Raw genomic sequence first — 17,219 nt, 5'->3', positions numbered from 1 at the left:
CTGACAAAATCCAGCACCCCTTCTTGATAAAAAACGCGTATAAAACTAGGAATGGAAGGAAACCTCCTCAACACAATAGAGGACATATATGAAAACCTACCGCTAATATCATACTCAGTGGTGAAAGACTGAAAACTTTTCCTCTAAGACCTGGAATAAGACAAAGATGCCCATTGTCAGCACTGCCATTACCATTGTACCGGAAGAAATAGCCAGAGAAATAGGCAAGAAAAAGAAATAAAAAGTAGCCAAATTGTAAAGGAAGGAATAAAATTTTCCCTACTTGCTGACAAAATGATCCCATACACAGAAACTTCCAAAAAACTACAACAAATCAACTAGATCTAGTACGTAAATTCAGCAAAGTGGCAAGGTACAAGACAAACATGCAAAAATCAGTAGAGTCTCTATATACGAGTAATGAACAATCTGAGAAGAAACAGGAATGCTCATTCACTGTTGGTGGGAATGTAAAATGGTGCAGCCACTGAGGTAAACAGTTTAGCAGTTCCTCAGAACAAGATTATCACAATCTCACTTCTAGATATATACCCCCAGAGAACTGAAGGCAGAGACTTAAACAGATATTTATACACCGATGTTCATAGCAGTAATATTCACAATAGTCAAGTCATGGAGGCAGGCCTGATGTTCATTAACAGAGGATTGGATAAATAAAATGTTGTATATGCTTAAAAATAAATATTGAGCCATGAAAAGGAAGGAAGTTCTAATACATGGGGCAAGCTGGATGAACCTTGTAGACAATCGAGTCAAATTAAGTCAGACAGAAAAGGACAATATTGTAATATCTCATTGATATGAAATAAAATAAGCAAATTCTTACTGTTAGAAACTAGAATAGATATTACTAGGAGTCAGTGTTGGAGTAGGGAATGGGGAGTTAATGATTTTTTTGGTAAAGAGTTTCTGTTTGGCTTGTTGGAAAAGTTCTGGTAATGGATGGTGGTGATGGTAGCACAACATTGTGAATGTAATTAATACCACTGAATTATATATGTGATGTAATTAAAAGGGGAAATTTTGAGTTGTATATATGTTATTAGAATAAAAACCTGAAAAACAAAACAAAACATAGGACTGTGTAACACAGTGACACCTAAGGTAAACTATGGGCTACAGTTAATAGTATAATTATAATAATATTTTATTATCAATGATAACAAAGGTGCCACATCATATAAAATGCTAATCTTGGGAAAACTGCATATGTGAGGAAGGCTATATGGGAACTCTATTTTTTGCATCATTTTGCTGTAAACCTACAACTTCTCTAATGACTGAAAAAAATAAAACAAAGACTGATGAGCTGTTATAGACTCAAAGAGACTAAGAAGACATGACTAGTAACTGCAGTGTAAGATTTCAGATGTATTCTGGGACAGAAAAGAAAGGAAATTAGTGGTAGTAGACAACTGGCAAATTTTGAATCAGATCTGTACATTAGATAATAGCATTGTATCAATTTCAATTTCCTGTTCTTGATAATTGTGCTTTGTTTACATAAGATGTTAACATCTGTGGAATCTGGATGAAAGGTATATAGGAATTTTTGCATGATTTCTGCAACTTTTTTGTAGATCTGAAATCATTTCAAAATAAAAAGCTAAACAAATAAAAAATTTATAAAACCAAAAAAGAAGATCCTAGGTAGAAAACTAGTTAAGAGATGAATGAGAGGCGGCGGACTTGGCCCAGTGGTTAGGGCATCTGTCTACCACATGGGAGGTCCACGGTTCAAACCCTGGCCTCCTTGACCCGTGTGGAGCTGGCCCACGCGCAGTGCTGATGCGCGCAAGGAGTGCCGTGCCACGCAGAGGTATCCCCCACGTAGGGGAGCCCCACGCGCAAGGAGTGCGCCCTGTAAGGAGAGCCGCTCAGTGCGAAAGAAAGTGCAGTCTGCCCAGGAATGGTGCTGCACACACGGAGAGCTGACACAAGATTACACAACAAAAAGAGACACAGATTCCCATGCCACTAACAACAGAAGCGGACAAAGAAGATGCAGCAAATAGACACAGAGAACAGACAACTGGGGTGGGGGTGGGGGGGGAGGGAGAGATAAATAAATCTTTCAAAAAAAAAAAAAAAAAGAGATGAATGCGAGAACAGAAAGCTCCGAGAGGAAATAAAAGTTAAAGAGGAGTGGAAGTCTTGAGTTTCAACCAAAGCCATGTGCCTTCACATTCTTCCAAGCACTTAAAAGTTTTTTCAAGCTGTTTGACCTGCAAGGGTAAGCTTGCTAACTATCATCACACAGAAAGGCTTGTTCCTAATGTCCAGTTATCTCTTTGTTTAGCACTCCTAGGCATACCAGATTCTCAGAATGCCCAGGAATATGGTACCCTCTGCATAGCCAAAAGGAAGTTTTAGAAAAGAAATTCCTTCTGGTAAACACTCTGGCAGTACATACCTATCTGGTCAAGTCTGTGTGGAAACTCCGTCCCCTCTGCCCCCACCTCTTATGTCAAAGTGAAAGGGAAAGAGGGAGGCAGACAATAAGTTTAGGAACTCTTCCTTAAGCTACTTCCGAGGTGTCCTTTGATCTTGTCCTCTTCCTTCTTTTTAAGAGTGAGCTTTCCCTGTCATTTTCCAAAAGGCAGATTTAGAAGCAGAGAAGAAGATAATATCAAAGGGATCCTTTATTGATTACATAGTAACCATGATCTAGATATGGAGAGAGAGAGAGAGACTGGTAGAGCCAATAGGAGCTGAATATACAAACTTGCTAGACAGAACTATTTTCTTTTGCTGGGTTGAGTTAGATTACCACACAAAATCTGGTATTAGATCTAACCCAGAAAACTAAAGGGTATTTCTATCTGAGAAAACCTGTGCCCATTTTTTTTATTCAAAAGATAGTTGACAACTTTCCGATACCTGATAGTCTCAGAGAGGGACTTCAGTGATACAGAAGAAGAATTAAGCATAAAATTGGAGAGAGCAGAACTAGGTCCCTGTAGCAGAAAGGAGCTTGGTTTTCAAAGGGCCATATAAACCATATTCTCCAAACTAGTAAGAATATCCCACAAAAACCACAAAGAGCTTTATTGTAGGCTAAATATAAGAATGATACCATGGAAACTTACAGAACAAAAGTCAACCAGTCAAGCCTTGGCACTCACCCCTTGTTCAGCTTCAGTAAATAAAATTAGGAAATCTGAATTAGGTAAAGTTAAGATTTGTGGGTTATAACCCTGACTCCATGACTATTCTGTAGCCTTGGTTAAATAACTTGGATTCTCTGAACCTCACCTTTTTAAACTATAAAATCCTAATTAACTTTACCAAATATACAGGTTTGTTATATGGTAAAATGTGATAAATATTTCAGTACTTTTTAAACAATATACAACACTAGGCATAAGAAAATGTAAAAGAAATAAGAAAGAAAGATGACACTGAGGACATTCATAACATAAAGAAACCAAATTTGCCTGAATATATAACAATAACCTAATTCAGGGGTATTAGTTTGGGGTTTGCCTTTTTCTCTGGAAGAAAAGGAGTAAAAGAAGAGCCTCTTTAAGAATGACAGAAAGGGAAAGATTAGGCTTTAGGGTATAGGTAGAATGTTTGCCGCTTTTAAAAGAAAAACCTAGAATTTCTTTTAAGAAATTTTTTTAAGAAAGCCTAGAATATGACTGAACAATCCAGTCCCCCACCCAATGAAGCACCAATGGAAGCAGTCATACCTCAATCTGTTTGTGGTTGTAAGAGTGGCCACCACCATGTTCAAAGGTGTCCAAATTCCTGCCAAAACGGTCACTTAGGCCCTTTAGCCTTGGGTTAATTTGTGGGTGGGAGACATGACCCTTCTGTTTAGTAGCATAGTCAGAGAAAAAAAGACAAAACATACTGTCAGAAGTCATGAAATAGAATACATAATTCTAAATCCAGGGTATTGACCACACCAGAGAATAGAAAGTAGAAGGTTTAGACCCCAGGCTCTCATTTTTTTATAGAAACCAAAGTCTCCCTTGGTTATAGAATCAAACAATGGTACTGGATTTTCTGCCTCCAATTCAAGAGGACACTCTATAGCATAGCTATGGGAAAAGGAGAAATGGATTAGGTTTCCCGCCTATGAGCAAGGTTTCTTTTAAGCTTTTTACCAACTGCATCAAGTTGCAGGGTTAGTAATGAGAACAGCGAAGGTTTGGAAGAGAGGTAGGGCTGCAGTTCTTGTTAGATAAAATGTCTAACTCTGCAAGGTGGCCCTTAATTGGTGACATCTTCATGGCTTCCTGGGTGAGATTATGACAAAAATGTCTCAAAATGTTGGAAAAATTCCTTATTTGCAGATTCAATTGGAAGTGTTCAAAAGGTTGCTTTCCCTGATAAAATATTTGTACATTTTTATGTTCAAGTCATATAGGGAATAGCAGTGTAGAAATAAAAATATCTAACCAGATGCCATTCCCTAGATTATTTGAGGAAACTTAAACATAATATGAATCAATTTTAAGAACAAAATTCTGTCTTAAACTTTCCCCTATATTGAAATTCGAGTTACTAAATATTTTCTAAATGCTTAAATGCTGAAAGTTTGACAGATATTTCAATGATCTTATCTTTTTCCTTTTATTTATTAAAAATATATATTTAATTTTTAAAGTCAGTTTCCTATTGAAATGGCAGTAGTAGAATGTTGTGAATATCACCTCATGCTATTCCAAACTTATCATTTTACATGTGAAGGGAATAAGGTACAAATGATTCTTCATTCAGTTTCTGAAATCCTTTCTCTCCAAATTTACTTTTATAAGTAAAAAACCCACTAATTTTGGTCAGACATCATGCCTATACCTTTGAACATAAAAAGAATGAAGAAACACATATTCGGGAACAAATTCTTTGTAAAACCTACTCTGTACATAAATGGAAATATGGATGAAAAATTGATAAGGAAAAGTGCTAACATATCCAATCACAAGTAGCCATAAAATTTTTTAAATATTAACTCACCTGATAGAGAATATATAGTATTAAGTCATTATGTTAATTTTCCTTTAAAAATATTGTTACTGGCAGCTTTCTCTTCTATTTGCAGTATGGTAAGTACATAAGGTGTTAATCCTTTTGGGCTATGCTTAAAAAATTATTTAACATTCAGGCCGTTATTTAGCATACAGCTGGTTAGCAGTTTTCCACTAAAGTACTGGCTTGTATCCCACATTTTTTTCTTCTGGCACTTACCTGGAGCTGTAAAGGGCTGAGTCCAGAAGCAGCAGCAGCTGCCATTGTTGATGGAATGAACTGTACGGGGTAGTTATCACCTGTCGGAAAGAACAATGCATACAGGTTTAGACAATGCACAGGGAATCACAGCAGACAAGTACAAACATGGTCCTTGGATTGCCTGAGCTTTACAACATTGCTCTAAGCCCGAACATCTGCAGAAACAAAAGGCTTAGTTGGGCACAGACTTGCAGTGCTGCCTTGGAACTTTTTGTTAACAGATAGCTGGTAGGCAAACTGGCAAAACATGAATGTGAGGTTAAAAAAACTAAATGTGCAATTCAAGCATGTTCACTCTATTACAAATCTTGTAATACATCATTTTTTAAGAGTAAAAAAATATCTTAAAGCCAGGCTGACATACAGTACATTGAGAAAGCATTGAGGCTTTTATATTAGAACAACAAATACATTTTGGCTTGATAATCAAGGTAGAGGGTATTGGAGTCCAATAAAGACTATGAGCTATCAACTGCCCATAACTCTAAACTTCATAAAATTTTTTTTTTAAATCTTAAAAATTCAACATCTTCAATAAGATAGGGGTGAAAGGACAGCTACTCTTATCTGCCAGCACTATGTGCAATTCATGGTATCCCAATGAGAACTGAAATCATGTTTTTCCAGATTAACTTCTGGTGGAATCTAGTACAGAACCAGGCACACTAGGTATTTACCAAATATTCTTGATGATGACTTGATTAAGTAACCACACATTTCATATGGGACATCTACATTAAAAGCCTGGAAGAGACTGAGCATGGTTCAGCAGAAATCAATGCTACATTTTAAGGTGTTCCTGACTCCAGACCACCCTCAAACAGGCGGAACTGAAGTACCTTCTATGACCTAAGGTCACAGGCTATACACAGTGACCTGAAGAATCACGAGAAAGTGATGAGGAATGCATTGTGATAGTGGTAACTGAAATAAAAATTAATACTGGAGGATAAATTATACAATATCAGTGATTTAATAGAGTATCACTTTTGCTTCAGCTACTTATTTAAAGTCAGTGTTATGTACTATCTCTAGGCTATATTTTAATAGGCTGCTCCTCCACACATTTTTGACATTTATAATAATCATGCTGTTTTGCATGAACTTCTCCACACTGAAAGCTGAATATAATAATGAAAAGACAGTATAGAAAGGATCAAAGAAATAAAGGTATTCAGCTGGAAAGCAATAAAACCTCTTGTTTTTATCCTGCATGGACACTAATACCTGGAGCCTTCCTGGTACCTCTGGTTCCTTGGAACTCATCCTGCTTGCCACATGAAGTGCTACTCAGCTGGCCCAATGTAAATGTTAAGTTGCTTTCACTTTTAACAAATTGTTAGCTCCTAATCTACACAGTCTCTTTGCATCATATCCATAATACCTCATCAGACCATTGAGCACAGTGTGTGCTTGTACACAGTCCAGTAACAATTGGCTTCTGATTGCATATGGAGAGCTGCTACAATGCATTCACTAACACTATATTGTGCTGGTGTCCTATAGAGTAATGTTCAAAATATCTGATCTTGTTTTTCCCCTTCCATAAGGTTGATTTTAGTTTGCAGTGCTATGTGAGCTTTTTACAAAAGATAACTAGGTCAAATTATTTTTTACAGTAAATGACTGTGGCTTTATGCTTAAATAATCCTACTGATCTTCTTGATATTTAAACTAAATTATCTGAAGAAAGAATATCCTAATCTAAGTCAAATAGTATTTCTTCGGTCGATATCTTATCAGGTTAAAAAAAATCACAAAACAATGCTGAATTAATGATGCTTCAAAAAAATAGAGAAAAAAATAACCACTCCAACCATCAACATGGACTGCCTCCCAGAACATTTTAGAGCTGCTGTTCTTTCTTTAAATATCATGCATTATTCATACTAACTCTAAACCACAATCTCCCCCTCTGTAAGTTTAATACCAGTTGCTTTATTTGTACTAAAACATTTTTCATGTCAAACATATTTTAAAAAATCAAACTCTGAAAGAATTCCCTGGGGGCACTCCTTTTTTCATAGCTGTCATGCTTCTATGGTATGAAATAGCCAATTTTTTTTTTATAGTTTTTGGCTTGCCAGTTAATTTATTACTATCTCTACCACACCCTGTAGTACTCTCCAGCTCACCTGCTGGCTACAAACAGCCTTCTTTCCACTGCTGACAAGCATATTTTTTAAAATGTTTTTAACCTTTCTGCTGGTTGGAATCTGTATATCTGAAGATAATCTTTAGAAAGCTATTTCTCCAGAACATACCACTGTATTAATACTGAAAGAGTGAATACATTAGAGCAACAGAATATATCACAGAGAATGATTAGAAAAGGGAGAGAGGCAGGAAAGGGAGAAGATAAGGGAGCAGAAAACATGGGTTAAAAGTGGAAGAGAAAAATGTAAGAGGGAGAAGGATTTAAAGGTATTGTGAAATTTAATTTTTTAATAACAAAGTTACATGTTTTCTCCCCTCTAATTTTCTCTGTTTAAGAGTCAATCAAGACAAAGTTCTCCGTGGCTGACTTGGCAAGGAATCAGTCAACATGTTGTAGCAATTTTTTTCAAATTTGTTTCTGGATTTGAAATGCTTGCGTGAGGACCCATTCTTTTTAAATTTGTACAAAGGAAAATGAAAGCCTGCTGGGACAGGTTGGGTTTAGGTATTACTGTAACCTGGCCCTTGCTACTTCTAGTGTAAAAAGACAATCTCCAAAAGCCAATTTGAGCAAAAATGCCCATTCCATGAGTCCATCTTTCCAGCTTTCTAAATTTTTCAACTATTTTTATCTAAAGATTACAGAGAAAATACACAACAGGATTGAAAACCTATGGAAAATTTGCCCAACATTAGTTTCATTTGCCAGACTAGGCACAATTGTTTGGAATCACAGCAGCTCTGCAGCAAGGGTCCCTGAATGGACAGAAAGTAAATTTTAAAGTTTTCAGGGAAACTGATATGAAGACACATCTTAGTGGGACTTAAAACAGGAGAAGGGAAGCTTGGTTTGAAACCTAGAACTCATTAGACCCAGGCTAACTCTTGCAAGAATACTTCTGGTTTGTATAATTTGGATATAAATTCTACCTTTTTAAAGGATAAAAAAACCCCACGGGGAGAAAACCAGCAATATGGCAGCAGAGTAAGGAGCTTCTAGAGTCAGCTCCTGCTACAGGGCAGCTAGCAAACACCCAGAGCTCTCTGGAGCTACCTGAGACATCTGTTTGGGGTCTCCAAGAGGTCAGAAGAGCATCCCGTGGTGTCCTTAGGGGAGTGGAGGGAGGAGACAGCCCATCTGCTGAGAAGACTCATGGGTGGAGCACTCTGAGCTGCGGAAGCTGGTGCGCATCCTCCACTGGAGGCACAAGCCGCCTCGGGAGCTGTTCCGAGACTGGAATTGAAAGCTCCCCTTCCCCAAAACAGGGGAGGAAGAGACGGTTGGGCAACAATTTCAGCTATGATGAGGAAATTCAGTGCACTACAGTATGATCCTGAGAACAGCTAACGTTTGAGCCTGTCCAGGTCAGAAAGAGGCTGGGAGCCACCATCTTAACGCCATGCCTGGTATGAGGGGAAGCGGGGTGGACTGAAAATCCCAGTGCTGGTGGGGACTGGCTTCTTCCCATCCAGATCATATTGCAGCTCTAACCTAGTCCCCAGTGCCACCTCCAGCAGGGAGGACACTGCGGGGACCTGTGCCAGCCTCTCTGGGAAATTACTGGCCAAGCTGCAGAGGCTGGTGATTATCCTACTCTGGTGGCACAAGCCGCCCAAGGAGCTGTTCTGTGACAAGAATTGGAAGCTCCATTTCCCAGAAACAGGGGAGGAGGAGATGGTTGGCTACCAATTTCAGCTACTGATTGGGAGACTTGGCTGGCTAAGAGATAATCCTGGAAACAGCCAGGGTGAGAACCAGCCCAAGTCAGAAAGAGACCAGTAGCCACCATTCTGCCTCCGCCCCAGCCTGAGGAGAAGCTGGACTGACAGTTTCTTTCAGCTCCGCCTCTCGCGGGAAGAAGCTGAGGAACCCTGCACTAGCCTATATGGGTAACTGCAGGGAACTTTGGCTGGCATAGACTGAAAATCAGAAGTCTGCAGAGATTGCTGCCCATACCTGCAGCTCCATTCCTGCCCCAGGCAGAGGAGAAAGGGATGTGAAGCTTCATCAGTCTCTCTGGGCAACTACAGTCTAGGCCTGCATGTGGATTATTCCACATAGCTGTGACTCTGTCCCTACCCCTGGCAAAGGAGAAAGTTGGAAGAAGCTTCTTTGGTCCCTGGTACAATGAGGGCAGCTTGAGCCTCCACAGCTTACAGCACCAACTACATGTTTGGCTCCTACTGCATCACCAGCAAGGGAAAAATGATAGGCAGCCCTAAACTAGAGAGAAAAACTGCACTGAAAGAAAATACTCTAGTAAGCCAGATGCAAAGACACCAACAAAAAATTACAATCTACACCAAGAAATAGGAAGTTATGGCCAAGTTGAAGGAACAAGAGAATCTTCCAGATGGCATAAAGGAGTTGAGACAACTAATTATAAATGGTTAAACAACTCTCCATAATAAATTCAATGAGATGGCTAAAGAGATTAAGGATATTAAGAAGACACTGGATGAGCACAAAGAAGAATTTGAAAGTATACATAGAAAAATAGCAGATCTTATGGGAATGAAAGGTGCAATCAATGAAATTAAGAAAACATTGGAATCATATAATAGCAGATTTGAGGAGGCAGAAGAGAGGATTGGTGAGCTTGAAGAAATGGCCTCTGAAAGTGAACATACAAAAGAAGAGATGAAGAAAAGAATGGGAAAAAATGAACAAGGTATCAGGGAACTAAATGACAGCAAAAGGCATGCAAACATATGTGTCATGGGCGTCCCAGAAGGAGAAGAGAAGGGAAAGGGGCAGAAGGAATATTTGAAGAAATAATGGTAGAAAATTTCCCAACCCTTTTGAAGGACATAGGTATCCCTGCCCAAGTAGCACAATGTACTCCCATCCAAAAAAATCCATATAGACCAACTCCAAGAAACATACTCATCAGAATGTCAAAGGCCAAAGACAAAGAGAGAATTCTGAGAGCTGCAAGAGAAAAGCAATGCATAACATATAAGGGATATCCAGTAAGATTAAGTGATTTCTCACCAGAAACCATGGAGGCAAGAAGACAGTGGTCTGACATATTTAAGACACTACAAGAGAAAAAGTTCCAGCCAAGAAGCTTATATCCAGCAAGACTGTCTTTCAAAACTGAGGGTGAAATTAGAATATTCACAGATAAACAGAAACTGAGAATTTCTAAATAAGAGACCAGATTTTCAGGAAATACTAAAGGATGTGCTAGAGCCTGAAAAGAAAAGACAGGAGAGAGGGGCCTGGAAGAGAGTCTAGAAATGAAGATTGTATCAATAAAAGTAACTAAAAGTGTCAAAAGAGTGGTGAAAATAAAATATGACAGATAACACTCAAATAGTCAGGAATAAAATTAACCAATTATGTAAAGCACTTGAATTCAGAAAACTGCAACTCAATGTTAAAAAATATATAAAAAGCCCTAACATTCCATGCTCATGGATTGGAAGACTAAATATCATTAAGATGTCAATTCTACTCAAATTGATATACAGATTTAATGCAATCCCGATAAAAATTCCACTAGCATTAAAGAAAAAGTTGAAAACACAATCATTACATTTATTTGGAAGTGTAAGGAGTCCTGAATAGCCAGAAACATCATAAAAATGAAAAGTGAGCCCTCATCTCCAGACTTTAAATCATAATACCTATCTATAGTGGTAAAAACAACAAGGTATAGCCTAAAGACAGACACAATAGACCAATGAAGCCAAATTTATGGTTCAGAAACAGACCCTCACAGGTATGGTCAAGTGATTTTTGACTAACCTGTAAAACTCACACAGCTCAGGCAGAACAATCCATTCAACAAACAGTGCTGAAAGAAGGAAAGAGAACCCCTATCTCACACCTTATCCAAAAACTAACTCAAAATGGATAAAAAAAAAACTAAAAATAAAAACAAGAACCATAAAACTTCTAGAAGAAATTGTAGGAAAATATTTTCAAGACCTGGTGGTAGGTGGTGGGTTCTTAAAAGAGATTAGAGAAGGACTGAGTGGACTACTGATGTTTAATGTATGTAGAAGTTTTAATTAGCTTTACTGTAAAATTGTGGAAATGTATAGAATGGATGGTAACGCACAGTGAGTAACAGCTAGTTTATAAATGGGGATGTGACTGAAAATGGTAGTCTAGTTATGTAAATGCCAATTGATAGAATGCTTAAGAATAATCTAGGAACTGAATAGCACAGTAAACCAAGAGCTGGGTGAGAATTGTGGTTGATGGTAGATGCAAGAGTGTCCTTTGTTAGCTAGAACAAATGTATATCACTACTACAGGATATTGGGAATGTGGAGAAGCATGGGAAAAGTACAGCTGAAGTGACCTATGGATTGTGGTTAGTAGTAATAATATAATATTCTTGCATCTATGCAAAAGATGTGCTGTGTTAATACGGAGGCAGTATGGAAAATATGAGCCAAATGTACACTATGGACATGGCAATAATCAGATGATACTATTTTATCTGTAGCAAATGACACAACACATTGTGGTGTGTTGATGGAGGGGTGTTGTTTGGGAATTCTGCACATGTGCATGATTGTTTTATAAGTTTACAGTTTCTTTCATAAAATTTTTTTTTAAATAATAGGGTGGGTTGGGGGGAAAAGACACCAAATGTAAAATGAGAACTATGATTAGTAGTAAGATTTTGACAGTGTTCTTTCATAGTTTGTAACAAACGCCTCATGACAATGCAAGGTGTTGGTGGAAGGTTGATGCATGGGACCCCTGTATGATGTTATGCATGCTTGCTTTGTAAGTTCACAACTTTTACTATACACGTAATTGTTTATGTATGCTCATATATAAATGATATAAAGATAATAGTAATCGGATTGGTTAGGGGAAAAATACTTTGTTTAGTGGAAATATTTTGACAATGCTCTTTAATCATTAGTTAAAAAGGTTTAAAAACTATGCAAATTATTGGTGGTAGGGTGAGATGTTACATATATATATGTTTGTTTGATGTTATAAATGTTTGATTTGTAAGTTCACAACTATTATACATTTATTGTTTATGTATGAGTGATATATTTCAATAATTTTTTTTTAATTTTAAAAAATAAAACAAAAAAACCCCATGGGTAAAATCCTGTCCATTCATTTTTTTTTTTTAAAAAGACAAGAGACTGGGATCATTGTAGTCTCCTGGGATATTAACTTCAGAACTCAACCTACTGGGGAAGTTATTTAGAGAGTTTGGGAGAAGTAGGAAAAAAAACGAAACATTTCTTCAGTAACTGGCCCATAGCTGGACTCCAGCCTCATATTTCATTTTCTACCCTCCAAAACAGAAGAAAAATATATTATACATACCAACCTTTTCACATATTATTGTGTGGTATCATCATAGGGTGATGGTAAATTTAGTTGTCTAATAACCTATGGCACCCTCTATGAGCAATCATTATTCTAGCTACAATATGGCAATATATCAATCAGAACCACCAATAATGACTTGGACATGCCTCTTACCATGGGTCTTGCTTAGATTATGTACCTAGAGTAGCAAAAATATTGTGACTCCCCTATACTTGAGGAAATGCAGTAATAAATCTGTATTTATCCTTGTGAGAAATTGCACTGTAGCAAAAGTTAGAGGATAAGGGAAGGGGATGTGGCTCAAGTGACTGGGCTCCTGTCTACCATACAGGAGGTCCAGGTTTCATTCCTGGATCCTCCTGATGAAGGCAAGCTGGCCCGTGTGGCAAGTTGGCCAAAGAGGACAGTTGGACTGCATGGAGTGCTGGTCCACACAGGAGTGCTAGCCCACGCAGTGAACTGGTGCAGCAAGATGATGCAATAAAAAGAAACACAGAGGAGAGACAAAAAGAGATGCAGCAGGGAGCTGAGGTGGTGCAAGAGATTGAACACCTCTCTCCCACTCCAGAAGGTCCCAGGATTGGTTCCTGGTGCCACCTAAAGAGAAGACAAGCAGACACAGAAGAACATACTGCAAATGAATACAGAGCAAATAGTGAGTACAAAAACAACAATGGAAAGTACGTGTATATATGTGAATAAATAAATAAATCTTTAAGAAAAAGTTAGTAGATAAAAGATGCCATATTTAGAATCGTAAAGAAGAAAAAAAAAGTCTTTATATTGTTTTGAGGAAAAATTGACAGAAAAGACTTGGTATCATGCCCTTATTATTCCTCCTGCTAAATTTCTCCTGCTCTATTCATTAAAGAATAGATCAGTGATGAAAAAAGTCTTGATCCCAGGATTTCCTCTAAGACCATCTATATTGTTTTTCATATATTTAATGAGCTAAGAATCAAGAATCAATCTTCACGTATTTCATAGTTGCATCCAGACCCTTTGCCAATAATTTGAAAAATCCATGGAACTTGTGCAATGGATAATGCAATGAAATGCAATGAAATGAGTATGTATTAAATGATTTAAACCCATCTCCATTACTAGAAATCAACTAAAAAACAAACAGACTGAAAATTCATACCTTAATGGTAGTTTATCAGTGATATAGTCTCCATATAAGAAGTTTAAAACAATACTTGATCTCCATAAAACTAGGTCTGCTTACATGGATGAGCATATTTTTTTCCCTGGACCTCAAAACTCTCATTTATAAGAGAGAACTAATCTGAAGACTCTCAGAAATGTTTGATTCCAAGTGGATACATTTAATTAATTATTAAAACTATAATGGCTACACATCTCTGCTTTGCAATATTCTGGAAGAGATGGAGATAGGTGACTTTACAAGACATCATCTGGATAACTCCATACACATAAACTGCTTTTTTTCCTCAGCGAAAAAGGTACAGGTAAAATCACCATTCACATAGACCACATCTCTAAGTGTGTGGAATAGCACATCAGAAAACTTCAGTCTGAATTCTATCTCCATTATTTTCTAGATATAAAACTTTGCAATAGCTAATTAACTATTTGAGTTTTAGTTTCTTTTTTAACAAACTACAAAGAATACCACCTATAGTTTAGAGTTATTATGAGAATGAGATCATACATATATAGATAAAATATATGCTCAAATACACATAACATACATTCAGACACATATATAACTTGGAAAATATTAATAAATGGTGCTCAATAAATGCTAACTGAAACAAAAGAATTAGAAAGAAATATTAGGTATACTTATGAAATTGCTTTTGGTGGTGGGGAAAGGATCCTATGTCTCAATCAAATGTTCAGCTTTTGGACCACATTTCTAATGGATAAGGATGTAGTTCAAAAGGCCAGTTAAATGTATTTAGTTACACAATCATACTTTAGCCCAATCCTAATACTTTTGAATTTTCAAAGAATAGTTAATATTACCTAATTAAATCTTTACACCCACACTGAAAACTGGACGATTTAGCACAGTGCTTGGTATATAGTAATTATTCATTGAACATTAGCTATTATAATATTATAACTAATAAGTGAGTGGACCCTGATGAGGAGTTCCTATCTAGAAAGATGTTTCTAATTAAAGAACCAATAGAAGAATAAAAACTTAGGAGTTCAAATCTAATAAAGCTATTTCTAGAAAACTCAGACTGAAAGATACTCCCCTGAAGCCATACGATCCTGAAAGGCAAAGTGCCTCCTCAGCAACCCACTGAGGTAAGAAAGTTTGCTTTATGTTCACAGCAAACTGGGGTCCTGGAAGGTCCAGAGAAATGAGTCAGTCTACCTGAACGGGAGATACCTTTGTTTGGTTTCAGATATAGTTAACTTTAATAGATACTGCATATCACCTCAAGGTAGTCTTTGCTCTCTGGAAATCAAGAAAATTATTCATGCAGCTGGAGGCACAAATACTATGGACTTTTATGTCTGACAAAGCTATTCTCTTCTAAAAACTTAGTCATTATCTCCCATGTATTTCAAGGAAGGTATCAAAGCTCCATTTGGGGTAAAAGAGTTTTCCTTGTCGGGGCTCCAGACAAGCAGTCGTCTCCTTCCCCATTCCTTGGAATGTAAAAGGGACACTGCATAGATTAAGTCTCCTGCCTATGTAATTTCTTCACTAATAGGGTAAAAGAATATTATTTTAATCCATTTTAGGCATAATTTTAGATGCAATAAAGGCTAGATTAGCCAAAATTATGAATAATTTGGGAACTTAGGAGTATTAAATTCTCTGATATATCTTAGAGGTCACCAAAAAATCACTTTGTACCAGCTTTTTTGTGATTAAATATCTTCCTCCTACATGCCCAATTTCATTGTCATACCTTAATCAACAGGGTTTAGCCAACAGTTAGCTGAGGTAACTTTGTTAGCCCAGGATAGTATATTATGCTGCATCTATATTCAAAGGAGGTAACTCGCGTCTGTACAGTGCTGCCCCCCAATCTTTATAGCCTTCTCATTTACATGTTAAAATCTCATTAATGCTGTTTGAAATGAAAATTAGTCTAAATTCATTGAGTATATATATGACAATATCTTTCCCCCAAGAAAATGGCACTGTTGTTTTAATGAAATTAGGAAAGTAACTCAGTTTAAAAATGTCTCTGCCTAGTAAGAAATAAGGCTTATATCTGACTTTGAAATTTGGAGGATTTAAATTTAAAAGCTCTGAAATCAGAGAGTTTCTACATATCGTACATTTACAAGGTTTCAAGGACTTATATAAGGGTAACAACTCAGACTCAGGGTAAACCAGTAAATTTAGATTACATCAGTGTTCCAAAAGAAGCCATGATGAAGAAATTGTTCAGAATCACTAACAGAGATTGGAGAAGAACTAAAACACTCTATTGACTGAAACATTCTCTTACAAAACATGCTCCTGTCCTTAATATGGATACCAATTTCAAAGGGAAGGAAGTATAAATTGCTCTAAAAATTGTGTTCCAGGAAAAAAAAAAAGAATTTCAACAATTTGATTGAATACTCAGGTGTTCAAAAACTCATTTGTATCTAGAAATATTCAGTCAGCCCTTAAATCAGCCAATCTCTTAACCTCTCTTTTCTTGAGTCATTTGAATTTTGCCACAAACATTCTACCTTTCCTCACAATGAAGGTGGTTTGCTACCAAATGCAAAAGAATAATCAATGGCAACAAGCAATTAAATAGCTTCACTTCTATGCTATTTAGGTAAGCTTGCTTATACAGAATTTTAGTAAAGTGATTTATATTTTATTATTTTTAAGCATATTAAAATGTCTTCATTCACTGTGTACACCCTACATTCAGATTTGCTACACTGAGATGGTGGATAATATAATGGGGTTAATATGTTAAAAAGAACTTGACACAGAAATTATTAATGAGTAGAACAAGGTCACTACTTCTGAGCTGAGGTCACTTACAAAGAATCCACAAATGAAATTAAGGTTGACTTTTATTTACTTGACTATCTTCTTACATTGGATTCCTTTGGCAACATATCTTTAAACATTTAAAGCCCTGTTTACTAGTAGGCTCTGAAAGAAGCTTCAAACAATTATGCCTCTAATTGAATTCCCCAGGAGTCCAGTAAACTCAGAGGAATAAAGAAAAATCATAACATTTGCTAAATCCTCTCAAAATATATTTCATCGCAAGGCTATCGGACCTGTTTTTTGAGGTTCAAAGATGAATGAGAAAATATTGCTGAAGGTGTCATTATATAGACTAAAACCAAAATGAATTTTACCTACTAGTGGTAAGCTAATTAAGTAAGCCCAGTTTTACATTTTTTCCAAGAGAAATCCAACAAATAATAACATTTTAAACTGTATGTAACCACTTTCTCAGGAAAGGATCTTCAACTAAAGACAATTATTCATAGTAAAAATATGACAGAGAGCTTACAAAAACTTTGTATT

The 17,219-nt window shown here is 36.7% G+C and overlaps 1 protein-coding gene across 42 annotated transcripts in view; it reads right to left on the bottom strand.

Annotated features, from left to right (window-relative positions):
• The window catches only part of SOX6 (SRY-box transcription factor 6), a 701,188-nt gene that overhangs the window by 109,915 nt on the left and 574,054 nt on the right, over positions 1 to 17,219 (bottom strand). For 31 of the 42 annotated variants that reach the window (XM_071218188.1, XM_071218191.1, XM_071218180.1 and 28 more), the window contains one exon: positions 5,221 to 5,300. In XM_071218188.1, the coding sequence (XP_071074289.1) occupies positions 5,221 to 5,300 (80 nt within the window). Of the gene's footprint in view, positions 1 to 3,716; positions 3,840 to 5,220; positions 5,301 to 17,219 lie in introns of all 42 variants that reach the window. The other 11 variants (XM_071218196.1, XM_071218175.1, XM_071218174.1 and 8 more) reach the window with 1 other exon arrangement.

The sequence above is a fragment of the Dasypus novemcinctus genome, chromosome 10, assembly GCF_030445035.2.
Source record: "Dasypus novemcinctus isolate mDasNov1 chromosome 10, mDasNov1.1.hap2, whole genome shotgun sequence".
Lineage (NCBI taxonomy): Eukaryota > Metazoa > Chordata > Mammalia > Cingulata > Dasypodidae > Dasypus > Dasypus novemcinctus.
Note: the sequence above shows the minus strand (reverse complement) of the source record. Positions and strands in the feature narration are given on the sequence as shown.